Source organism: Danio aesculapii, chromosome 25 (genome assembly GCF_903798145.1).
Source record: "Danio aesculapii chromosome 25, fDanAes4.1, whole genome shotgun sequence".
Taxonomy (NCBI): Eukaryota; Metazoa; Chordata; class Actinopteri; order Cypriniformes; family Danionidae; genus Danio; species Danio aesculapii.
In genome coordinates, this window is record NC_079459.1 from 12,013,134 (window position 1) to 12,040,455 (window position 27,322).

At 38.4% G+C, this 27,322-nt stretch overlaps 1 protein-coding gene across 4 annotated transcripts; it reads left to right on the plus strand.

Moving 5' to 3' along the window:
• ca12 (carbonic anhydrase XII) lies at positions 1-27,032 on the plus strand. Of its 4 annotated transcripts, XR_008836099.1 has the most exons (12): positions 1-237; positions 1,485-1,505; positions 6,884-7,063; positions 8,783-8,925; positions 17,561-17,656; positions 17,846-17,909; positions 17,992-18,149; positions 20,140-20,266; positions 22,660-22,683; positions 23,960-24,038; positions 25,490-26,559; positions 26,672-27,032. XR_008836099.1 is itself a non-coding variant. In XM_056452386.1 (11 exons), exons 1-11 carry the CDS (start codon positions 183-185, stop codon positions 25,487-25,489), a joined length of 963 nt encoding a protein of 320 aa, XP_056308361.1. In that variant the 5' UTR covers positions 1-182; the 3' UTR covers positions 25,490-25,555. The 4 variants fall into 4 exon arrangements, 3 of the variants coding, with proteins under 3 accessions (XP_056308361.1, XP_056308360.1, XP_056308359.1); XM_056452386.1 differs by lacking the exon at positions 26,672-27,032 and having other exon boundaries at positions 25,474-25,555; XM_056452385.1 differs by lacking the exons at positions 22,660-22,683; positions 23,960-24,038; positions 25,490-26,559; positions 26,672-27,032 and adding an exon at positions 20,846-22,625.
• The last annotated feature ends 290 nt before the right edge of the window (positions 27,033-27,322 follow it).

The following is a 27,322-nucleotide window of genomic DNA, read 5'->3' on the forward strand; positions in this document are numbered from 1 at the left end:
TATGAAGTCACTGTGTGATATTCTGAGGCGCTGCTCTGTCATTGCCATCCGTGACGTCAGTTTATTTAGCTCGTGAGCGCAGGATGCTTGATATAAGGGACGGTTCCGACAGCTATGTCAACATTTCCCTTACTCGAGTCTACTTCTTACTGTAGACTACAAAAAGCCGCTACCTCTCTGCAATGTCACTCAAAATTATATTCATCATCTTGATCGCGTGTCCTCTGGCGCTTACAGGTAAGTCTTGCAAAATTAATTAAAGTCTCGCTTCCACTGATATGGGGACTTAACATGGTCATTAACTCGATTCACCATGTGTTCTAAATGTTCAGAGTTGTACCTTACATATTAAAGAATAAAGAATTGCGAAGAGTGGATTATTAAAATATTTTATCATGTTTAGTCAAGCTATTGTTTATTTGGTTAGTTTATTGAATTTATTATTGAATAGTTTTTGTGGCTAAAAATGAGTTTTACTGTAGACACCTTAATATCATGTGACATGTTTTACATTCTTTTAAAACACTTTCATGCATTGTTTTAATGTATTTTTAAAATATATATATTTTTTATACATATTTTTAAATGTTTGCATTTTGCATCACTTTAAATTGATAATATTGTGCCATATTGGTGTATGACCACTAAAGTAGGAAAAGATTCCTGGAAGTTGTCAACATCATGAGTTGGTGAATGTTGTTTCCATAAATGAACAAATTTGTGAGTAATGTAAAATTAGAATGTAATTATTATCCCCAAAATGCTCTGAATTATCATGTAGATTTGTGAGACTGTGCACTCTGCAGATCTGACACGTTATGTTGAATGACCTGAGTGTAATAAAAACCCCAGGTGAAACATTTGTCATGCTAAATTAGCACAAAAGTGCTGACTAAATTGCCTTGTTAATATCTTGTCTGTAGATCTTCCCAAAAGGGTTTGTTCCTGAAAAAGCCTTGTGGTCCTAGAATAGCAAGGATGATTAAAGTTTGTGAATTAAAATAATAACTAAATTGTAAAGGACATTTTGCATCTTCCTGTTTGGACTCTCAGCCTCATTAAATATCATAATTTTCTGTGTCATTTAGGAAAATTTCTATTACTGTACTTAATGCATGGTGGTATTGCTGTAAAAAATAGCTGCGCTATAAAAATGATTTGTGTTTCATCATAGATTGTTAGACTGTGACCTTCTGTGAACTGTCATTACGAGAGAAATGCCTTGAATCCCAGTAACTTACTTTTTGATCATTTAAAAGCTTTTCATTTGAAGAACTTCACATGCTCCCAGGGTATCTCATTGTGAACCAGAAATCTCTGTGAAAGAGTATGGAAGTCTGTCAGATTGACTGAGAGTAACCGACAATGAGCCACAGGATGTAACAAGAATAGTGTCCAGCTGCAACAGAATGCATCATCTGACAGATTTATTAGATTATTAAAACTTTAATAGCTTATAAAATTTGTTTTGGTCTCTTTTTCAGGCAGAAAATGGACATATAATGGTGAGTAATTTTCATTGTTATTTTCCAGTGTTAAAACAAGTCATTTAACAGACATCTTTACTGTGTTTTAGTGTTATGCTGCTTGATAGTTTTGTAAAAGCGTGGTATTTATATATTTTTTGATGAATAAACAGAAATAACGTAATATAAACATAATGTAATATAAACATTAAATAATGTAATATTCGTTTTCAGTTTTGAACGTTTTGATATCTTTGCTAAAAAAAGCTGTATTGAATGGTAGCGTTTTTTTTTTTACTAAACATCATATATGATAATAAAATAAGCTGTTCTTATGTGTTGACACTAAGAAATCAGTTTTAATTTATTCAAACAATCAAATTGAACTGATTTACAAAAATAAATCAAACTAGCCAAATACATTTAGCTATTTTGAGACTCTATTAAAAGGCTTAATTAATATTAAAAGGTTTAATAAATGTTAACAGAAATACATAAACAAAAATTGTGAGCTTGTTTATTGATGTGTAAGCTGTTGTCACTTTCCTTATACTGAGCAGATGTAACTGTTTTTACATTATACAAATAGATTATTCAGCCATCTGCTACAGAGACCATCAGAACGTGCACTTTACACCTTAAAGAGTTTTAAAATAAACATGCTTAATCATGGCTGTTGCAGTGTTCTGGTCAATTGCCTGTACCTAGGAAACCAAACAAGTTTCTGGTTACTTTCCTTATTGGTAAGTCCTATTCCTGGGCAGGCCTATAAGGTGTTATCACTAACAATCCCAATATGTAATTCCAGAGTGGACATGGAGACCTTCTGGCAGCAATGAAGAAAGTTTTAAAGAGCATGTTGCTGCTGGAAAGTGGGAACTCGTTGTGCAAAGCTGACCTTCTTTTGACTTTATTGGCTCTCGTAGCTCTGAATTATTCTCACCATGTCCATCATGTCATTCCTGTTAGTTTGCCCACCAGCTCACTCTCATGTTCTCGTGGGCTTTTCAAGAGGTCATGCTTAATTACTGTAAGACCATAGAACCAAATTACACATGGTATGTTTAGTATGGATTATTAAAAGCTGGTTTAAACTAAGATATAAATTAACAGAAGGTACTTAAAAAAACAAAACTTGCTTTTGCCTGCAGTTTAAATCTTCCTATATTTAGGAAAGAAGACTGTATAATAGCATTATGTTTCTGCAGTTTAAATGTCTTCTGAAATACTTGTTAAATAATTTTCACTTCTGCATGCAAGTTTAGAAAGTCTATAAATCAGACTATGTTGGTATATGCTATATTTTAGACTTGTTGACTAAGACTTTTAGACAACATGATCATCAAAACAACCACCCTATAAGCAAATTGCTAATTTTAGCTGCTGCTAAAACTAGATTTTTGTGTTTACAAAGAAACATCAATTATGCTGAGTGTAAAGTCAGCAGCATTATGCTGAGGTATATTTAGGCTGGGTTCTTATTGTTGTTAAGTTGTTCCTATATACCGGTAGTTACTAATGTGCACTGCGTTATTGCGCTATGCTGTTGGAAGTTTTACTGCTTTCAATTATTGCTATGGTGTTATTGCGTAGTTGGTGGCCAAAAGCAAAAGAGCCCATCTCCAAGAAATTCTTATGCAATTGGTGAGGGGTTGTGGTTGCTAATTTGTTCTCATAGATATATACACTAGATATCACATATGGACCCTGAGTATGCGTCAATACCGCCGCCATATTTGTACAGTGCTCCCAGGACAAATGTCATTCAACCACACAAGTCAAGACAGTGTGCCAATGTGAAGATGCTGGACTTTAGTGCTGTGTACAGGTGTAGTAATGAGAAAACAAAGCAGAAAGGCATCACATTCTATAGGTAAGATTTAGTTTTTTTATGTTTTTGCATGTTACAAACTTTTGTTCTAAAAAAGTAACGTTATTGATGATAATAAAGTCACTTACTGCATTCACCATAGAGCAAAGTAGCATCAACTTGCACTAAAGTCTAGGCTTATGTTAGTTTTGTTGAATAAAATCAGCAAACAATGTACATGAAATATGCCAACAAGACGCTGTGGTGCCAGAAACTTGTATTATTGTCGGCTAAGTGAACGAGTCGTTCATAACGGAGATTCATTCACAAAGGAATCGCTCCCTCCGTCAGAATGAGAAGTGAAAGCAGGAGAGGGGGTGTGTTTCAGGACACGGATTAGATTAAATCTAACAGGGAAGGAGGATAATACATTTCCATGCACACAAACACACTCTCTTTGTCAGGAATGCCCATGCGATCACTTATATAGAACAGTGGTTCTCAAACTTTTAAGCCAGCGACCCCCAATGCACTATCGTCAAGAACTCACGACCCCCCCACTACCAAAGCATATCCAAACAATAAAAATAACTTATTTTTCAGCTGTTCACAATATTTTAACTATATTTACCCATACATTACAGGGCTCGAAATTAACATTTTTGCTTGGTAGCACTGGTGCTCCTAAATTTTTTAATTTAGGTGCACCCACCAATTATCGCACCCTTACTACAAGTTTAATAAAAAGATTTATTGCATTTGAAATCAACACTAATCAAAACTAACAAGCAAAAAATATTTATTATAATCACTGAAAATTACACAATTTTTAAATCACTCTCGCGACCCCTTGAAATTATTCTGCGACCCCTGTTGGGGTCGCGACCCCCAGTTTGAGAACCACTGATATAGAATATAGAAAAGTGATGTAAAATTCTAATTTTCGTAATTTAAGAAAAATTTGCATACTGACCACCGGGAAAACTTCCGATCATAGATATATGTATATATTTGTATATCTCTGGCTCCTTGAAGGCCACAGTCCTCCACTGCACCTTGGTGCCGCATTCATTTTAAAAGGAGCGCTACCCTGTACTAAAATGGTGACTCTATTGACGCATTCCTTCCAATAGAGAGCAACAGTGTAGGTGACATCTAATGTAAATATCTATGATTTGTTCTAAGTGGTTTCTGGGTTTTCACCCTATGCTTGTTAAGGCCATGCTAGGCAGTTTATAGATATTTGTTTAGTGGATCATCTCACTAAATATATAATAAGATGTGGACAATGTGACAATAGAGTTAAGTGTCCAAATCAGCTGCCTGTTTGAAATACCATGATGAATGCCTCAACTAGAAACAGTGCAGTTCTTGTGCTGCAGTATAGATGTTATCGTGTCCATCAAGCAGGGCTCAGATCAGTGCTGTTCTTTGTGCTGGCTAACACTGAAAGCTCTTGAAATTCTGAGTCTGAATTAATTCTGCTAAGTCAAGGCCATTTACATTTACATTTAGTCATTTAGCAGACGCTTTTATCCAAAGCAACTTACAAATAAGGACAAGCAACCAATTTACACAACTATAAGAGCAACAGTGAATAAGTGCTATAGGCAAGTTTCAGGTGTGTAAAGTCTAAGAAGCAAAGCATTAGTAATGCTTTTTTTTTTTTTTTTTTTTTTTTTTGAGAGAGTACAGTTAGTGGTATAGCCAGAGAGCAGGTTGCAGAATAAGAAGCAAAGTGGAGACTAAATAGTTGAGTTTTTAGTCGTTTCTTGAAGACAGCAAGTGACTCTGCCGTTCTGATGCAGTTAGGGAGTTCATTCCACCAACTGGGCAGATTGAATGCGAGTGTTCGGGAAAGTGATTTCTTCTCTCTAAGGGATGGAACCACGAGGCGACGTTCATTCACAGAACGCAAGTTTCTGGAGGGCACATAAATCTGCAGAAGTGAGAGCAGATAAGAAGGAGCAAAGCCAGAGGTCGCTTTGTAAGCAAACATCAGAGCTTTGAATTTGATGCGAGCAGCAACTGGCAGCCAGTGCAAACGGGTGAGTAGCGAAGTGACATGTGCTCTTTTCGGTTCATCAAAGACCACTCGTGCAGCTGCGTTCTGAAGCAGCTGAAGAGGTTTGTTAGAGTTAGCTGGAAGCCCGGCTAGTAGAGAGTTGCAATAATCCAGTTTGGAGAGAACTAGAGCTTGAACAATGAGTTGAGCTGCATGTTCAGATAGGAAGGGTCGGACCTTTCTGATGTTATAGAGCGCGAATCTGCAAGATCGAGCAGTTCTAGAAATGTGGTCAGAGAAGTTTAGTTGGTCATCAATCATTACTCCAAGGCTTTTTACCATTTTGGATGCAGTAATGGTTGCCCCATCCATCTGGATTGAAAAGTTATGGTGTAGAGTCGGGTTGGCAGAAACCTCAAGCATTTCCGTTTTCGTGAGGTTAAGCTGAAGATGATGATCTTTCATCCAGTGTGAAATGTCTGACAGGCAGGCTGAGATGCGAGCTGGAACCGAGGGATCATCAGAGTGAAAAGAGAGGTATAGCTGTGTATCATCAGCATAGCAGTGGTATGGCAGGGACATAATGACATCAAACATTCACTTCCTTTAACTTAAGAAAAAAGCAGATACAGAAAACAGATAGTTCAGATTATTATTTTAGCACAGCGTAAACTGGATAGGCATAAACAATATTTTAAATCACACAGATCGGTGAGGAAAGAACTGGAGCTTAAGTAACCATCCAACAACCACTGCATAGTAACTGCATAACAATGTGATAAATGTTCTTGTACAGCACAATTTTTGCGCAGTCAAACATAAAGTATTTAATTTATTCATAAAGTATTTATATAATCACCAAGGATTTACTTTGCATTTGTTGCAAGTAGTGCTTGACCTAAGCATCCAGCAGTTTAGTGTAATGGCAAGCAATTTCAGAGAGCTGCAGATGGTTTACCCTAAAAGTTTGCTCATTATATGACAACATAACAGGGTCAGAGTTATGATTTAAGGTTGTAAAACCGCTAGGACTGCCACAGGCATCTGGTGTGATTGTGATGAAGAACCTAGTCCAGATGAAAAAATAACCTGAGCAGTGAGTAATTACGACCGCAAGGGAGGAACGTTAAACTACTAAAAGAGACTCTCTCTGCTGTCTCGCAGTTACAGCAATACAGAAAACAAAAGCTGTCCACAAAACCATGGTCATTATTGACAAAATAAAAAAAACATGTAATCCCTTAGCAACAACAAACCACTTATGCTGCTACTGTTTCTGCAACTGAAACAATGGCGATTGCATTTAAAGCGGCTAATTATTGTTCATTTGTAAGTTTGTCATTTTAATTCTTAAAAAAAAATCTGCTTTGGCAAGTTTAAACTCAACTATTGGAACCTTTCCTAAAGTAACGAAAAATGATTTTTTATTGCTGGGAGTGGTATTCATATAAGAGCATTCATTTTGTAAGGGGGTGTTGTGTGACTGCTGACTTTAGTCTCTGTCTTTGACCAATTTGACCAATCTGTTCAATTTAATGCCATCAAATAATTAATTCAGTAAATCAGTCAGAGAATGATGCTTTCTCTGACTTTTTGTTTCAGGACTTGATGGAGAACATGACTGGCCCACCAACTACCCATTTTGTGGAGGAGCATTCCAGTCCCCTATCGATTTCCAGACACAACTGCTGAGATACGATCCAAACTTGCCACCCATCCAGGTCCAGAATTATAACCTGTCAACCAGTGAGCAGCTCACTCTTGGCAACAATGGGCACTCTGGTGAGTACATTATACACTCAAAAATAATGGTACAAAATTTGTCACTGGGGCGGTTCTTTTTGAAAAGGTACCACCCCGGTGACAGATTTTGTTCCTTTATTTCTGAGTGTATAAAGCATGCAGTTTTTTAAAACACATATTCAATACTTCAACGTTTTAAGAAGTTACATTTCATATGGCAAAGTAGACCATTCATTCCCTATAACAGATGAAAGGATTTGTGGTTGTTAGACTAATGAGACTGTGTGTCACAGATAAAAGAAAAATAGACTTTCTTCTTAAGCTTAATTTCTGGTTCACCATGAAGAAAAGGACAGAAGGATCTATTTTGCATGTCCGCCATAGCAATTTTCCATAAGTACCTGCTTATTACAATAGATCAAACCTGTTTGTATTTTAGTCTGGAAAATGCAACAAAGTTTTGATTCAAGGTAATGTCTTAACATCACAAGTGCTGATTTTCTGCATGTTCTGCTGTATTTTTGGACAAATGTGCATTAAACAGACTGAAAATGTTCCATTTACCTTTGCTGAACTGTGAATGTTTACTTAAGTGTGACTTATGTTATTGTATTCACTCTCACTCCAAAGAGTCATGTATGGTAAAATAGAGACGGGAGATTTATAGTTAATTAAGTTTACAGTTGTGCCATAGATTTCGTGCCATGAGAGTAAATACTGGTGGTTTCCACACATTTGTACTCATACACTACTCATGTATGCTACATGATGTCATAGACCTGGGCAAGTGTATTAAATCAATTTAAAGAGATAGTTAACTCAAAAATGAAAATGAAATAATTTACTCACTCTTCACTTGTTTCAAACCTGTCTGAGTTTCTTTATTCTGATAAGCACAAATTATAAGATACTTATAAAACTAACCATTAGCTTCTATAGTATTTTTCTTCACTATGAATGTTAATGGTTACAGGTTTTCAGCAAAATTTCTTACTTTGTATTTAGCACAAGAAAGAAATCCGTAAAGATTTATAAACAGCTGAGAGTGAGTAATAATTTTTTGGGGGTGACATATCCCTTTAGGTTTTTTCTTGTAGTTTTTGCATTCCTGTGACAAATTATCTTTTAGAGCAGTTCTGCCACATAGTTCACAGTCCTGTTTTATTTAGTTCAGAGATATATTAGTGTCAAAATTGTGACAGGATGCACAGTGAATTATACATTTAGCCATTAAAACACTCAATGTTAGAGTGCACTCAGAATGATTGCCATGCCTTCAAACTCAAAGTAGGACACAATATTTTATAAAAGAATTAGGATTTTGTTGTTAGGATCTAATTTCACAATATAATCAGAATATAATTCTTCACAAAATAGTTTGAGAAAATCATATAATTGATTAAATTAATAAGAAGATAATTTAAGTAAGAAAGTAATTCAGTGCTTTATTCATAACTCAAAAACGGAATTTGCATATTTCAATCATTTTGAATATATCATTTAAAAATCATTTGAATTTTGAAATGTAATGGACAATTATATTTGAAAAAGGATGGAATCCTGATCTGTGCAAATTGAGAATTTTGAGTAAAGAAAAAAAAAAGCCCAGCGTAGGTTTTTTATGGACCAATAGAATGGTGCTTGGTTTGATAGTGACTTCTGTGTAACTTGTACTTTGTGCATTTACTTTTTTTGGTCTTAACGTGGCTGTGGCTTATGTGTGAAATTTACTATTTGCTTTCTTTTCTGTACCCACAGTTCAGTTGTCATTGCCATCTCACATGTACATATCCAGCCTTCCTCACAGATATTCAGCAGCTCAGCTCCACTTCCATTGGGGCTCTTCCAACCTGCTGACTGGATCAGAACACACTGTTAATGGCAAGCAATTTGCTGGAGAGGTAATGTAAATATGAGCATCTATGACAGCTCAAAAATGTCAAAGACCTAAGTCTTTATACAAGTCTAAGTTGTTTCAATTGAAGGAAACTTGCATTCACCGATCTTAAAGTATATCAGTGGCTTTGTTTTGTCTCAGGATAGAAGCTAGTAATGATTCACAATTACAAAAATGTCCTAATTTTACTATTCAATTGAATTTAATTCATGTTTGTTTATAAAGCACTTTTACAATGTAGATTGTCAAAGCAGCTTAACATAGAAGTTCTAGTAAACTGAAAAGGTGTCAGTCCAGTTCTCAGAAATGAAGTTCAATTTAGTTCAGTGGTATAAATTTTACTGCTGAAAGTCCAAACACTGAAGAGCAAATCCTTCGATGCGCAGCTCCACAAGTCCCAACCAAACAAGCCAGTGGTGACAATGGCGAGGAACAAACGTCACCAATTGACGAAAGTGAAGGAAAAAAAACTATGAAAAAAAAGATGGCCTAATACTGGCACAGTCTAAACACTTAGAGCTAGTGCTTTGTCAAGCCCACTCAGCATTGCACACTCAGAATTACACTTTATTGTTTAGAAACAAATAATTAAGAACCACTTCTAGGTTCCTTACAGTCCTGAAGGAGTTAACACCCTGGTATACTTTACAACAAAATAGAAAAAAATTACGCAATTTCAAGCAAAATCTGGCTGAAAAAGCCTGGAGGCTGGAGAACACTGGACGTCTATCGTGGAGAACTGCAGGTGTGAGTAGGTCACCGGAAGTTGATCAGGCTACCCACAGGATCAATGCGGAGACTCGTCTGTCACTGGGGTTTTTCAGGAATCAATTTCATGCTCTCCGCTTCTTCAGGAACGCATCAGCTCAGGACACAGCCTGGTCCAGGATTATGGATACCTTGGCATAATTTCTTCACAGGTCTTGGATCGCATCAATGCATAATCTCTAGAGGCCTCCGGATGAGTATTCCCAGGTGAAAATAGGGAATAACGAAAATAATTAGCGTTGATGCTGTTCATAATGTTTTTGATGTTTTTAAATAGTAGCTATACAAATAAAACATAGAAACAAACATGTATGAACTAGCTTTTCTACATCTGGGATGGATAGCATACGTACTAATATTTCTCAGATGAAAGAAGGTGGTTTTTATGACATGGGAGATATCATTTTTGCAAGTTAAGTTGCTGTCTAATATAATACCCAAATCTTTTACAGTGGGCAACGCAGTGGCGCAGTAGGTAGTGCTGTCGCCTCACAGCAAGAAGGTCGCTGGTTCGAGCCTTGGCTGGGTTAGTTGGCGTTTCTGTGTGGAGTTTGCATGTTCTCCCTGCGTTCACGTGGGTTTCCTTCAGGTGCTCCGGTTTCCCCCACAGTCCGAAGACATGCGGTATAGGTGAATTGGGTAGGCTAAATTGTCCGTAGTAAATGAGTGTGTGTGGATGTTTCCCAGAGATGGGTTGTGGCTGGAAGGGCATCCGCTGCGTAAAACAAATGCTGGATAAGTTGGCGGTTCATTCCGCTGTGGCGACCCCAGATTAATAAAGCGAGTAAGCCGACAAGAAAATGAATGAATGAATCTTTTACAGTAGAGCTAACTAACTTTATATCCCTCTAAGTGGAGTATTAGTTGATTTTAGCAGCTTGCAACAGCTCACCAAAGCGAACTTTTAAGGGAGTTTGTTTCATCTCCTAAACAGCTTGCTACCACTGTACACTGTACAACAGTAGGGGGGTAGGTTTAGGGTTGAGGGGTAGACATTAATAAAATACAATTTAATAAGTAATTTAATAAATAAAATAAATAATTATTATTATAACTACTGTTTTTAGTGCAAAATTAATCATGATTAATCACATCCAAAAATAAGTTTGATTTGACATACTATCTGTGTGCACTGTGTATATTTATAATGTAAATATAAAATATATATGTATACGAAACAGATTGTATATAAATTTAAATATCTATGTAACAAAATTGTTTTGTGTCTATGTATGTGTGTATCACATATACATAATAAATATATATAATACGCATTGTCATCCCCGGCTCGTTCCTGCTCCCTCATCACCAGTCTCTCCTTCATTCACGAGTTCACATTGCAATTCCGAGCACTCGCCGCTAGCAGCGGCTGGAATCAAGTGGCCCTCTTTGCCGCTTATCGGAAAGGTTTAAAGCCTCAGATTCTTAAGCAGATGGTAATTTATGATGACAATGCCAACCTAGAAATGTTTATTAAGAAAGCCATCAGTGTGTCACAGCACCTCTCTGCCTGTCCATCCTCTTCATCTGTTTACCCTATTTCACACACTAGAGCTCCATCGCCACCACCAGACACGGAAGAACCCATGATCACCGATGAGTCAACCGCCTACAGCCTTGAGTCAACCAAACGGTTAAGATGCATTTGGAATCACCTCTGCCCATACTGTGGGGAATCCAATTATCTCATCTCGGCCTGCCCAGTCCGCCTCCCCTAATGGTGAGTAAAGTTACATTATCTCCATCTGTGTCTCAAATACCCCATATACAAACTCAATTATTCGTGAATTCTCGTATCATCCCCATACATGTCCTAGTGGACTGCGGAGCGGCTGGCAACTTCATCTCTTCAAACTTCATCGATCAACATTATATACCTACAGTACATAACAAAACTCAATATAAAATAACCACCATTCAGGACTCACTATTAGTCAATGGAAAATCTCTCGGCGTACCAGAGAAGTCATCATCCAGTTTCCACATCATCATCGAGAAAAGTTAACCCTACTCATTCTTCCTCAAGCTAATGTGGATGTCATCCTGGATGTATCGACCTGCTGCCTACCGCCAAGCTACCAAATGGAAGGATTTATCCCGTCCTGAGCACGAGGCGATGGAGGATTACATCAACAAGGCTCTCAGTCAAGGGTTCATCAGATCATCAACATCCCCGGCCGCGTCCAGCTTCTTCTTCATGTCCAAGAAGGACAGAGGACTAAGGCCCTGTATAGATTACAGGGTCCTGAATGCAGCCACAGTCAAATTCACCTACCCTTTGCCTCTGGTTCCGGCTGCATTGGAGAAACTTGCGAAGCCCGCATCTTCACCAAGCTTGACCTCCGAAGTGTGTACAACCTCATCCATATCTGGGAGAGGGGACGAGTGGAAATCGTCTTTCATCACTCCCTCCAGTCACTACAAGTACCAGGTGATGCCCTATGGCCTAGCAATGGCCCAGCTTCCATATTTCAAAGCTTTATGAATAAGATCTTCAGAGACTTCCTCCATCATTTTGCTATGGTTTACATAGATGACATCCTGATTTATTCCCGTAATCTGGCTGAACACCAATCTCATGTTCAAAAGATTCTCCAAAGTCTCCTAGAGAATCATCTCTATCTGAAAGCTGAAAAATGTAAGTTCCATCAACCCTCGATCTCCTTCCTCTGGTACGTGATCTCGCTGAGGGTGTCAGCATGGAAAGAGGCAAAGTGGACGCTGTCTCACAATGGGAAGAACCCAAGACTCTGAAAGAGTTGCAGAGGTTTCTGGGATTCGCCAAATTGTACCGAAGGTTTATTAAGAACTATAGTATTCTCTCTACACCTTTAACCTCCCTTCTGAAAGGCAGAAGGCGTTGACTTACCTGGAACCCCGAAGCACGCCAAGCCTTTACCCATCTCAAGGATGTGTTCACCACTGCATGAGGCGGCATTTATGGCTTCCTTAAATCTCAATTTCAACAGAATAAAAGTCTTCATTCACAAAATCACAACAATAAAGCAAATACTTGACATGAATAATATACAAATACAAAATACTCAAACCTGAATATAATAATTATCAAATGTAAACTTAATAATAATAATAACAATAATTATATCGTCCAATCAACCCATTTAGTCCAAACATAATAATAATAAAAGAAAGAAATGGCTCCAACACTGCACCTATTCTTCGTCATCCGGATCCCACGCAGCCCATCATCATAGAGGTCGACGCGGCTGACGCCGGAGTTGGTGCCATACTATCGCAGTGGCCTGGTGAACCCAGAACCCTCCATCCGTGTGCGTACTACTCAAGGAGTCTATCACCAGCGGAACAGAATTATGGCACTCTTCAAACTGGCATTGGAAGAATGATGTCACTGGCTTGAAGGAGCACAGTTTACATTCATGGTCATACCCACAAGAACCTCCAGTTTCTCTGTGATGCCAAACGCCTGAACGCTCGCCAAGCTCGCTGGTCGCTATTCTTTGCCTGGTTCCACTTAAACATCACTTCCAACCGGGCCATAAGAATGTAAAGACCGATGCCCTCTCCCGAATGTACTCACCAGAGCCCACTTCTGATATCCCCGAACCAGGCCTACCTTCCACTGTCTTCCTCGCTCCCAACCTGTGGCAGTCAGATGAAGAGATCCAAGCTGCCACTGGTGAGGAGCCAGCACCCCCTGAACTCCCTCTTGGTCGTATGTACAAGCCTTCCAGATGCCGTGTTTCACTCCTGAATAGTGCGCACACCTCCCTCGGCAGCAGGCAAATCCTCTCGCTTCTCCAACAGAGGTTTTGGTGGCCCGATATTACCAGGGACGTCACCCAGTATGTCTAGGGTTGCTCTGTCTGTGCCATCCCCACCACGCCTCATCATCTGCCCGAAGGAAAACTAGAGCCACTGCCCATTCCCCGCCAACCCTGGACCCACTTAGGAGTAGACTTCACCACCAACTTACCTCCATCACAAGGGTATACCACCATTCTTGTTGTTGTAGATCGCTTTTCAAAATCCTGCAAATTAATCCTTTTGAAAGGTCTCCCTACAGCTCTAGAAACGGCTGAAGCCCTCTTTCACCCTGTGTTCTGGAATTACGGACTCCCCAAGCACATTGTATCAGATCGGGATCCACAAATCATCTCCAGGGTCTGGCAGGCATTCTTCCGACTTCTGGGTACCACCATCATTCTATCCTCCGGCTACCACCCACAGATTAATGGTCAGACCAACGTACAATTCAAGATATTTCCCTCTATTTCTGGACGTACTGCTCACAACATCAAAACTGCGGGCTGAGTATGCTCAGAATTTCCTTCAACAATCTTCCACCGGTCTAACACCTTTTCAATGTGTTTTAGGATACCAACCTCCCCTGTTCCCATGGTCCAGCGAGAGCTCTGAAGTGCACGTGGTAGATCACTGGTTCCGAGAGAGCTAGAAGGTATGGGACTCAGTTTATGTCCACCTGCAGCAGGCAGTATGGAGGTATACCAATGCCACCAATCGTCATCGTCTCCTCAATCCTACCTATCGACCGGGTGACAAGGTATGGCTCTCCACCAGGGACATCCACCTCCATCTGCCATGCTGCAAGCCAAGTCCCCACTACATAGGACCATTCATCGTGCACTCCCAGATCAACCCAGTCACCTTCCGTCTCAATCTTCCTCCTCAGTACTGTACAGCACCCACCTTTCATGTATCCCTGCTCAAACCTTTTGCTGACCCTGTTTCTCCTCCCTCCACAGACCCGGAACCCTCCCCCTCCTCCCTAACCAAGCAGAAATCATCCACAAAAACATCTACCACGTCAAAGAGATCCTCGACTCCCGGCAGCGGAACGGCCGCCTTAAATATCTAGTCGACTGGGAAGGATTTAGTCCTGAGGAGAGGTCATGGACACCCCGAGATGACATTCAAGACCCCCGCCACTATCCAGATCGACCTGCTCCTCGTGGACGTGGCCATCCCTGCCGCTGGTCCAGGGTGCCTGGAGTCACCCGTGGAGGGGGGGGGGGGGGGGGTACTGTCACATCCCCGGCACTTTCCCGCTGCTCCAATTACCAGTCTCTCTCACCATCTCATTCCTGCAGCTCCAATCACCACTCTTACTCTCCAGCCACCTTTCATCACAACTGTGCACATTCACCTGAGTTCTAATGAGACACACCTGCACCAGAAATCACCGGTCCCTATAAAGACTCACCGTTTCCAGTCGTTCATTGGCTGGAACTGAAGTCAGATGGTTCACCTCACCTTCTCCCCTGCTTGATGTCTTCCATGAATGTTCCTTCTCCTGTGAATGTTTCTTCTAATCTGTGGATGCACATGCTGTGATTAAGAGAAGTGACTTTATACATTGATTGTTGAATGAAGATCCCTGTTTACATTGTGAACATCATACAAGTCTGCTCTCCATCCAAAAAATCACTTACCTGCATCTCCTGTTGAACAATCCACTGTGTTGTGAAAAAATAGATGAAAAGAGATAACCATCCTTGTCTTCATTGTGTGACCGTGACACACAAAACAAACTTTTATTTTGGGTGTGATTAATCTGTCCAGCACTACTGTTTTTACATTACTGTGAGGGTTTGGGTCGCAGCTGTATCCCTTCTAGCAAAAATCGAAAAACATCCAGCACAATAACACTTATAGCAACATTAATAAACTGGAGGGTTGAGCAGCAGAGTTGGTATAGATGTATCCACACATGTACATTCACCCGCAAATAGATTGCAAAGACAAAGTCACATACCGGACAATAAACTGAACTGCGTTGCACCAGTCTGATAAAGTTAAACACATTGTTTTGTTCATTGTCTAGCCTCAGCAAATATACAGCAATGTGGCATGCCTCTGTGGCACTTCTTGTGCGACAGGCTGGAAAAGACTGTTTGCCTCATATGAAACTGTTCTTCACTCATAGCTGCCATAGTTATTATCTTTAGAAGTCAAGTCGAGAGGCATGATACAACTCGACTACTACAGCGTGTAGGTGAGGGAAGGTTCAAGAACAGTATATAGTCACTCAGCCTTTTCAAACTTTGTTTTAACCTCAAGCGAAGAATGAAATAGAATCTCGTTTGAAGTATATCGAGGCCTTTATGTCGAGTTGTATGAGGTTTATTAATGGGTTGGTCGGGATTACTAGCAGTTCCGAGAGATTGAGTTGAAAATGGTGGTCATTCATTCAGCAGGAAATATTTTTTAGACATGCTAATATCAAGTCAGTGGTCATCGGATCATTTAGTTGGAATGATTGGTAGAGTTGGATATCATCAATATAGCAATAGTATGAAAAGCCTTTTTTCTGAATGAGAATACAACCTTCTTGCTCCTGAAATAACCCAAGGATCTGGTATTTCAACCATCTAAGAGAGCCTTAAATTTCCTATCTGAGAGGTAAGAGCTAAACCATTGAAGTGCAGTTCCTGAGAACCCCATTGTCTTCAGTTTTGCTAAGTGAATTTGGTGGTTCACCATATCAAAGTCAACAGACAAATTCAGCAAGAACACTGAGGATTTGTATGCAGCTCTTGTGAATCTCTGGGCTTCCAGCTGCCAGAGTTCTTACCAGGTCTAGAAAATTTGATCACATCACCCCAATATTATACTACTTACACAGGCTGCCTGTTAAGTTTCGTATTGAATTTAAAATATTGCTTCTTACATACAAAGCTTTAAATAATCTAGCTCCTGTTTATCTAACCAACCTTCTGTCTCGCTACAATCCAACTCGCTTTTTAAGATCTCAAAACTCAGGGCTTTTGGTAGCACCCAGAATAGCTAAGTCGAGTAAAGGAGGTCGAGCCTTCTCATTTATAGCTCCTAAACTCTGGAATAGCCTCCCTGATAACGTTCGAGGCTCAGACACACTCTCCTAATTCAAAACTAGATTAAAGACCTATCTGTTTAGTAAAGCATACAACCAATGCACCACTTAGCGGGTTTCCACACAGGTTCTGCATCTTGTTTATATACACTATGAACAGCAGCTACGCTAATTATTCTCTTTATTCTCCATTTCCACCTGGGGATACTCTTCCCAAGGCCCTCAGACTATGCAGAGTCACTGATTCGATCCAAGACCAACGATGAGATGATCCCAAGGTTTCCATATCCTGGACCAGGCCGTATCCTGAGCAGCTACTGTGGTGGTCATGGAGGAGTGGAGAACAAGAGACTGATTCCTGTGACGCTCCAGGGACAGACAAGTCTTCGCTGAGGCCAGCTTCCAGCCTCCGCCGCTGAGACTGCAGCTCTGCACAAGACGTTTGGCCAGCGGAGAAATTAAAATGGTCGTGCCCAACTGAGTCTGGTTTCTCTCAAGGTTTTTTTTCTTCACTTTTGCAGATTAGTGAAGTTTTTTTCCCTCTCCGCTGTCGCCACTGGCTTGCATGGTTCGGGATCTGTAGAGCTGCGCATCGATGGATTTGCTCTTCAGTGTTTGGACTCTCAGTAGAGATTTTAAACCACACTGAACTGAGCTAAACTGAACTGAATTTAAACACTAAAAACTGAACTACACTGTTCCTATTTACTATGACCTTTTATGTGAAGCTCCTTTGACACAATCTACATTGTATAAGCGCCATACAAATAAAGGTGAATTGAAAAACTGAATTGAATTGCTGAGAGCAGAGCAGTCTTTAGTTCTTGCTTTTGAAACCAGACCGATTAGTGTCCAAGAAATTTTTATGGGTTAGAAAGGCAGAGACTTGGTTGAAGACAACACTTTCTAGTGGTTTTCAAATAAATGGCAGGATAGATAGACAGACAGACAGACAGACAGACAGATAGACTGACTGACTGACGGATTGATTGATTGATTTACACTATTGCTTATTAAGGACAGATTCTGTTGTATCCAGATGCATGTAGTACACTTCAATTCTGACAAATACCCCAATGTCTCCATGGCTGTGGATAAACATGATGGACTGGCTGTGCTAGGAGTTTTCATTGAGGTGAGACCAGACCTCAAAACCACCAAAACTAACGCAAGGTTTTATTCTTACAAATAATTGAGATATCACAGCATAGCTTTTCACTCATAGTATATTGGGGTGATTATTCATGTACGTTCATTGTCTGTCACATCAACACATCTTTATAAGAGTATAATTTTTAATCAGTCAATGTTTTGTACCATTTAGATTGGAGAGTCCAACCCTACTTTTGACAGACTCCTCAGATTCATCAGTGGAGTAAAGTACAGAGGTATGTTATTTTCATGTTATTTGAAGTATCAGTGCACACAAATATTTTAACACTTTCCTTTGGTTGACCTGTGAACTGGCAGATCAGAAAATACAGGTACCAGCATTTAATGTCCGTGCACTGCTACCAGACCAGTTGGATCAGTATTACCGCTATGATGGTTCTCTGACCACACCACCCTGCTATCCTAGTGTGCTATGGACAGTGTTCAGAAAACCAGTCACAATTTCAAGAAAACAGGTAAACTACTCATGCCTATCAAGCTCCAATTCCTTTCCACTGTCATTAGAACTATGCTATCCATATGATGATGCTTGCAAAAAAGCAACAAATTGTCACTTACTTTTGATTGGCCATCAATAAGAGGTGGGTAGAGTATCCAAAATCTACTTGCGGAAATTTTTACTCTAGTAAAAGTAAAAGTAACAATCTTAAAAGTTACTTGAGTAAGAGTAAAAAAGTATCCGATGAAAAAATTACTCAAGTAAATAGTTATTAATCACTTTTCATTATATATATATATATATATATATATATATATATATATATATATATATATATATATATATATATATATATATTAGGCCACTTAAGGAATATTTTTTGATTGTCTACAGAACAAACCATCAGTAATAATTTGCCTATTACCCTAACTTGCCGAATTAATTTGGTTAAGCCTTTAAATTTCACTTTAAGCTGAATACTAGTATCTAGTCAAAGAAATATCTTGTCAAATATTATGTGCTGTCATCATGGCAAAGATAAAAATAATCACCGTATTAGAAATGAGTTAGTAAAACTATAGAAATGTGCTGATAAAATCTTTCTGTTAAACAGAATTTGGGGAACATTTTACAGGGGTCTAATAATTTTGACATACAGATACATACACACATATCATTTTTATGTTAAAAATAATGTTTAAATGTTATATTTTTAATGGTTAACAATGTGAATAACTAATATGTGCAGGGCTAATCAGTTATTCCATTAAACAGCAGTTTCTTTAGTTATCCCATACCATTAATAAAGTCCAAATTGGAATAATATTAACACTTACCACTAAGTTGCGTGTTTTTTCAGGTTGGAGCTGGAATTCATGTATATGTTCCAATGCCAGTTCGATGTACAGCTTGCATTGCATTATCAAAATATTCTTGTTGACATCTTGGAGCGAAAACATAGACTGAACTTGAGGCAGAGAGGTGACCTGGTCCGATAAACTCACTGTACAGACAGAGTGACCGTCCTTCTCGGAACCGCAGATGGCCATGGCAGGACAGCAGTATAAATTCACACATCTTCCTCGACTTCAACCATCATACCAACACAGGCGCGCGCTCTAACCAAAAGGGGAAGATGCGTCTCTATAGCAACCTCTCACCACACAACCTCTCCAATGCGGCGCCTTGCGATATTTGCAAACAAGTCGCATAAATCATATTTATTATCATCCGACAGTAATGGAGGAACGCGTCCAAATGTAGCCAAGTAAGAGTACTGATTTTTTTTCTAATAATTTACTTGAGTAAGAGTAAAAGTACACATCTTTAAATGTACTTAAAAAGTACATGTTACCCAATAATTTTACTCAAGTACATGTAACGAAGTAAATGTAATTCGGTACTAACCATCTCTGCCATCAATAAATGTAGTATGTAATACAAGTAGTTATTACAATCAGCTTGTCACAGTCACCAGCAATATAGCCCATGCAGATTTCTGGAGAACTACAAATCTGCTGGTATATGGACTACAAGATCCAGTCATGCAACACACACCTGCTCCAAGTCTCCATCGATTACACTCAAACAGCTGATGCTGCTCATGGACTGATTACACACTTATATATGGCTCACTTTGACACTCTCATCAGTCTTGTTATACTGAACTGTGAACATTATGACGCGTTTTCCTTGCCTTGCCTTCTGTGTTTGAAACTTGCTTTGTTTTGTTTCTTTATTCTTATCTGCTGCCTCCATTTTTGATCATCTGCCTGTTTATTGACCACGACTCTGTATTGCCCGTATACATCTGTTTGCTCCTGTGTTGACTGTTGCTTGCCTGACCATCCTGCTAATAAACGCTGCATTTGGATCTGCACCCCTGTTGTCAACGTCACTTCACATTACACAGTTGCTAAAAGCTAACTAGCCAAATCTTTACCTTTTAGTAGGTAATAGTTTTAGCTGTGTTTTTAATAATGTTTACTGTTGTACTATCTTTACAGTTTTTGGCATTGGCCACAGCTCTATATGCCTCCTTTGCCCAAGAGTCTTCTTCCATGCCACTTCATGAAAATTACCGGAAGTCACAACTCACAGATAACAGAGTGGTACTGGTTTCCTTCAGGGAAGGTAAGTAGGAATTATATTGTAATATTTATACAGTTTAGCAGGCCAATACTTTAGCAGTAGATTGCTTTCTCTCATATTATCTTTTAACATCTGCTCAAGGATTCAGTTCATGCACTTTTATTTTTATTCATAAATGAAAAACTACTACTGCTGGCTCCTTCGAAAGAAAAAAAAACAATGGCTGTTTTTTATAAGCTGCTTCAACTGACATAAATCTTAACCCCTAAACCTGTTTTAGAGTTGCTGCACCACACAGTTTTTTTATCAGGTGTTTCGTTGCTATGAGAGAAGTCTGAGTTTGCTGTCTTCACCCGAACCTTATGATCTGCTTCTGTCTTGCTGTTTCAAACATTCTTGCATGAAGGCTCAATTCATGAAAAACCAAATCTACCACTTACTGCATGATTTACTGCATGGCAACATTTTCTATGTAGCTGAATGATGGAGAAGAATGGTTGGTCCTTCATTTTTCCTTCCAGGCCCTACACTAATAATGCTTAGCCCTTGCAGTTCTCATTTGCAATGCTTGAACTCCTCTATTCATTATGTCTGGTGTAGGACTGCATGGTATTCTTTCAGTGGCAAGCCCCTTTCATAGAAGACAAGTCATCCAGAAGCTTCTGGTGGGTGACCTTGCAGACCTTGCTGACGAGGGACTTGATCAGCTTCTCCCAAAGTTGAATCTCCATATGGATGCAGATAAGAAGTTAAAGAGGCCCAAGAAACAGAGACAGTGGAGCCAGGCAACTCAGAAACATCAGTGGTCAAAGAACAGTGTGCCAAGTGACAATGGCTACCCCCCTTCTGTTGGGAAAAAAATTCCAACACCATGGTATATGGGAGCATTTGATACAGATAAAGGGATTTGTTTTGTATCCTTGGAAGAGCAGGTCATTCATCAGCTGGAGAGGTACCAAGCAAGGGGTCTGATGGTGGAAGCTCTGAGAGAGGTAATTTTCCCAGAGCTGAACCTTAGAAGTTATTTGCACTGTCGATCTGATCTAGACCTTCAGACTATAAGACAACTCATACAAGGAAGATCCCGAGATGAGGCTGCAGAGCTGGAACAATCACTGACTAAAGCCATACTGAGGCAGATGAGAAGGCAAATTAAGCGGCGTAGAAAACCAAACATAAAAACCACCATGGGGCATCCTCAAGCCACAGTTCCCAAAGACTACAACTTGGAGCTTGCTTACAACCATAGACCTCAACATGTTGAATGGGAAGATTAAACCCAGGCAGGGCTGCAATCCTCAGAGGGTCTAAAATATGCAGTACGCTGTCATGCATATTTCGTCAGCTCTACTCCTAAGGCTAGCACACCATTGACTAATGTTTATTTAGTTTGATAGTACCCCCCCTCTAACACTGTTTCAGAGACTCAGATGGTCTTTGTCTCAAAACACATTTCCTTATGGATTACTTATAAGCAAACAATTTACATAACATTTTATGCCACTAGATTTGAATAAAATTGTTATTTTGAGAGACAATAACATTTGCTTGATGAATCTTGAAACACTTTTTTCAGTTTTCAGGATCCAGAATAAAATGTAATGATTGTGTCTGTTTTAAACATTAGTGAGGTTTTTGTGGGAGAGTAAGACTCTTACTTGATCTTAATTATGATATACAGTGCACAACAAAAAGAAAAATACCATAATGTTGAGGGCATATTTTTACATTTTATTGGGGAAAGTTGAGTTATATACTGCCGTAATTGTATTCTGTGGTTGAAAAGAGCTAGGTTCAAATGAAAAGGCACGAAATCAGCATTTTAAGCATTTTACATTCTCAAACACTACATGGTGCTGTTTTCCTTTTGGGTGTGATCTAAGACAAGAAAAAAGCAGACAGCATAATCTTTTTTCATACACTGACTCAGATGTTAGTCTATATAATTTTTTGGTGAAATGTCTAGATCATGGATTGTAAAATAAACTTCAATTAAAATGAATCACTTCTTCCACTTATTAAAGATAAATGTCACTGTTTTTATTTGAAAAGTTAGTTTTTTTGGGATATTATGTCTGATTATTATATGATACTACGGACACATTTCTGTATATTTGTTTTAGACTTAAAGGTTCTGCATTTACTCATCTTTTACACATTTATTACCATCAGTAGTACATTTAATTTGAAAGGAATAGATCACCTAAAAAGGAACCTGATGTCATTTAAAACCATTTTTAATTTGTTCTCCTGCTGAGGGCACATAAAGTATTAGAAGATAAATACTTTCATTGTATGGACAAACACAAATAAAAACCCTCTTAAATCTACCTACCTACTTTTTTGTCCAAATGGCCCAACTTCATTTGTAGCATTTTCAACATACTGTTTTTACAAACTTTTATCTCAATTCATATTTTCTTTTTTCTTCAAAGGAGTCTTTACATGGATGAGCTGGGGTATGTTATAGTAAACAGTTTATGCATGTCTGTGTGTGTTTGTGATGTCAGACAATTCCTCGCCTCAGGCTAACAGACGTGATCTCTTATGTCATGACACTTATAAGCGAGGCGATGAGCTGGTGACCATGCAGTGACGTGTAGCTGCAGTGTTGCATCACCCCTGTTTCTGGCCACAACATAATTGGTGCTGACATAAAAGTAAACACATGGAGAGGGCGCGTTTGTGCATTAAGCATAACTTTAGGACCTTATCATTGACGTATGTATGGTTTAGTTCTAATTGTAGTCCTGCAGTGGTTGACAAATAGTTCTACTTTACACCACTGAGTCCTATGCGCATATGTGTGCCTCACTATATACCACTGGTCTTGGTTTTGTTACCACATGTGGAATAATAGCCACAATTGTGTAATTTTAGGGTTGCACAGTGGCTCAGTGGTTAGCACTGTCACCTCACAGCAAGAAGGTTACTGGTTTGAGTCCTGGCTGGGCCAGTTGGCGTTTCTGTTTGGAGATTGTATGTTCTTCCCATGTTTGTGTGGGTTTCCTCCGGGTACTCTGGGTAGGTAAATTGGGTAAACAAAACTGACTGTAGTGTATGAATGTGTGTGTGAATGTGAGAGTGTATGGGTGTTTCCAAGTACTGAGTTGTGGCCAGAAAGGCATCTGCTCATTTGTTCATTCCACTGTGGCGACCCAATCAGGGACTAAGCCAAAGGAAAATGAATGAATGAAGGAATGAATGTGTAATTTTGCTTATTTCTTTGTGGCTTTACACAAGTGTGTGATGACTGTTAATCATACTGACAACATTTAAACCAGAAACTAATCTTGGTTAAGGTATTTTTGATTTCAATTATTAACAATTTTCCGAATTTACCATTGATACACATTGACATGCATGATTCATCCGTGGACATTATTCTAAATACATTTTATCCAAAATCGAATAATTTTTTAGGGTCCAGTTTTCACAAACTAGACCATTCTTAATGCATATAATCAAATAAATTTTCTAAAATCAGTTAAATTATGGAAATTTGATTATGGTTTGTAAATGTCATTTCATGTTAAAATTAAAGTCACTAGATTTCATTTGATGTACATTGATGTAAATTTCAATCCAGGTTATTTTCACATTCTTTGAAAAATGTTCACAGCTACATGACACACAACTAGCCTTTTAAAACATAGTATTTAAAATTAATGTAACATAACATAATATAAATGTAAGCAAACATTCTGGTAATAGTGAGATTAATTCTCCTTTCAGGCATCATAGCAATAACAGCAGCATCCATGCTAGGACTACTACTGATTATTACACTGGTTTGGTGTCTTTTGAGAAAAAGGTAAGTGGTAAATTCAGCTCAAAATGAAATAACGATGCAGACATTTTAAAGTTGTTTTGCAAATTATCACAGTTGGAGCTTTTTTAGAGCAATTCATTAAATCTGGAATTTTGGCTTCCCTGTGCAGTTTTCTAAATGAATGTAAGTTGGTCACTCGAAATTACCACCTTGGCCAAACATTTCTTGGTTTGAAAATTACTTTTGTTCAAACTTTAAACTGCGCTACACTATTGACAGTAGACCTTCTACCCACAACATTTTACGTTACCTTTTTTGTTTAATGCACTGATACAATGTATCTCTGAATTCAGTCAGAATTGTTTTTGTTAACATGTCTGTGTGCCACATACTTTAAACTTTATTATTTATTTTTATTTTGGCATAAAAAATATCTAATAACAAAGTATAAAATTAAGGTAAGAAAGTTAAATATTGCATATTCTATAATGCAATTCCATATTTTTTGTCCTGGAAATTAGGTTAATTATTATAAATTATTAAAAACGTAAAGGCTTGTCCAAAGTTAATGTTAATGTCAATTTATCATGTTTCAATGTTAATTACATGTATTAAGCGAAATATATACATACGGATTGGATAATGAAAGTGAAATAACATGTATATATATATATATATGTACAGTATATCATTACAGATATACTGTGTATATACACAGTATATCTATCTGTAATAATTCAGGGCCCCCTATTGTGGCCAATGCAGCATAAATTGTCTGGGGAATGACAGATACAAGTCATGTTCAGTGACCAGAGACATTTTAAGCCATTTCTCTTCATCAGATTGCTAAATAAGAAACACCCCAAATGTGTCAAACTTATATTAAAATCAAGAGTATATGAGAGATCTTTTATGTCCGTCAGACCACTCTGTCACTTTTTTGAGAAATTAATGACAAATTCAGTTTATTCCATGCATTGAAAAATGTGATCAGAAAAATATTCATGAAAATCATAACAAAGACATCTCAAAATTACATCTTTGCATATAAAATGACGACTGAACTAATGGATACAAGCATAAATAAAATCTCATTTGCCACATCATGATTATAAAGGTTTCATGACAGTCTTATGAACACCACTTCAAGTAAACAATTAGACAATTAAATCGTGATCTCATTTCTCTGTGAAATTTAATATAATTTGTATAATCAGGAGTTTTGTGTGAGGGCAAAAAAGTCTAGCATGCAAATTTCACTTATGGTGAAGTTGGTCACCCTCACCAACAGAAAGCTTCTTGGATTGAAAGAGACCTTCTGTTTGAGCAGTGCTTTGCCCATTGTTATACTATTGACAATAGACAATGGAGATTTTTTGCCTGAAAAGTTTTTCTAACATGACCACCTTAATTCTACCAAATTTTACTTAATTGTACATGTTTAATTAATACTTTCACATATTTACACCATAAACAGTCTGTTCTTTCCCTAGATCTTACAAAGATGAGCAGGAGGAGAAAAACAATGGGTGCAAGCTCTCTGAGAAAGAAGAACACACTTCTAAAGTATAACCTTTCAATATCTGATGAAACCTGAACAAATTAAAACATGAAATTCCTGTGCCAGATGACTTTTTTTCTTCCTTCATGTATTTCTGTCCTTGGCTCATGGTCCTGGGTACAAAGGAACTCTCTGGTTGCATGCAGCATTTAATTTAGAAATGTTAAAGGATTGACTATTTGAAAACCAAGAGGTCTTCAACCACAATATATTCCAACAAGACCCAAAATCTTAAGATGACACAAGAGGAGAACAAAAATATGTTGTTACATGTAACCTACCAATCAACATCAAACCTGGTGCTTTGAGAAGCAGGAGCCATCATCTGCCAGGGTGGCCTTCCTTTGATGTCTACCGGCATGTGACATCTCTCTACAGTGCCAAGCAGACGTGGTGGGAAAACACAGCTTCTTCCTAAGGCAACGAGGACGTTTTGGTTCAGCATGGATATGCGGTGGCCTGAGATGGGTAGTTATGATGTCCCCACCCTATATTTACTATTGTGCTGTTTGACCGATTAGAGTAATGAAAGGGTACATGCAGAGCCGCGCTCTCAGTTCCCACTGTGCATGCCATAGAACTGGCCTATTGTTCCTCAGTTTACGTGTAGGTTGACCTTTGACCTGTCATTGCTGAAGCAATCATGAGACTAAACGCCCATGCAAACCCAGTAACCCATACAAATGTGAATTACAAGAGTGTTCAGACTTTGCCAAGTACTTATGGTGATTACCTCACTGAAAACTACATGCTCAAGATTCACAAATTTTGAAGATGTATTTTTTTGAAAGTATGAAGCATTAATAATGATTAGAACTGGAAACTGAATGATGTGAAGCTAATAATATCTATATAACTGTTATGAGACACTGCATAAAACCATTTTTTGTGTTGTTTCAGGCCTTTTAAGTTTGGTTAACTAGCATGGTCTGTTTGCTGACTGACTGAATGATGCTGAAAAGCTATAAGACGCCTCTGATTGACTTCTTCAGTTGTAAAGCTGTGAGAAAGACTCTTTTCAAATGAAAATTATTTTAATTTCATTTCCTTCAGATTTGTCCCTTTATTTACAGCGGAATGAAGCGCCAACTTATCTAGCATATGTTTTGCACAGCGGATGCCCTTCCAGCTACAACCCAGTACGGGAGACATCCAACACAGGGAGAACATGCCAACTGAACCAGCCAAGACTAACCAGCGACATTTTTGCTGTGAGGCAACAGTGACAACCACTGAGCCACCATTTCGCCTCAGATGAAAATGTAAATAGAAATTAAACCTAATGTGATTTTGTGTGTTAGCTAAAGGACATGGATGAAAACTGAATTTTGTGCTGTATTTGGGTATTGTGTACTACTGTGTTGTGAAATTTCTGTGCTACAATTAACAAAGCAAAAAGACAAAAACAAAAAAAAAATTGTTTATTTTAAAAGCTACAAATTTACAAGGTAGGCTACAAGAAATGGTACAAATGATTATCTATCTATAAATGTCAAAAATCATCAGTTTTAATCCTATAGTTTCGTGGAGTTGGACACAGAAGTTATCGGACTAGACAGATTTATTGCTGATATGTTTCATTTGACATTTTTATTTTTGCCAAATAAAATTGCATGTCATATTTCTTGTTTGCATAATAATAATACTAATGGTAATGGTGATGATGGAGCTATATTTTAAGAAACACCCTGTCGATGCAAAACATGATGCAATGGCGTCCTCTGGTGTTCATTAATCAAAGAACTGCATCGTGTACATTTGAAGT

Bases quoted from the DNA above. Each gene is read 5' to 3' on its own strand.
- ca12 (XM_056452384.1), top strand. From the start codon at position 183: ATGTCACTCAAAATTATATTCATCATCTTGATCGCGTGTCCTCTGGCG. The intron at 8,926-17,560 runs GTAATGTAAATA...TGTTGTATCCAG, and splicing joins GCAAGCAATTTGCTGGAGAG to ATGCATGTAGTACACTTCAA. The intron at 20,267-20,824 runs GTAAGTAGGAAT...TGTCTGGTGTAG, and splicing joins ACTGGTTTCCTTCAGGGAAG to GACTGCATGGTATTCTTTCA.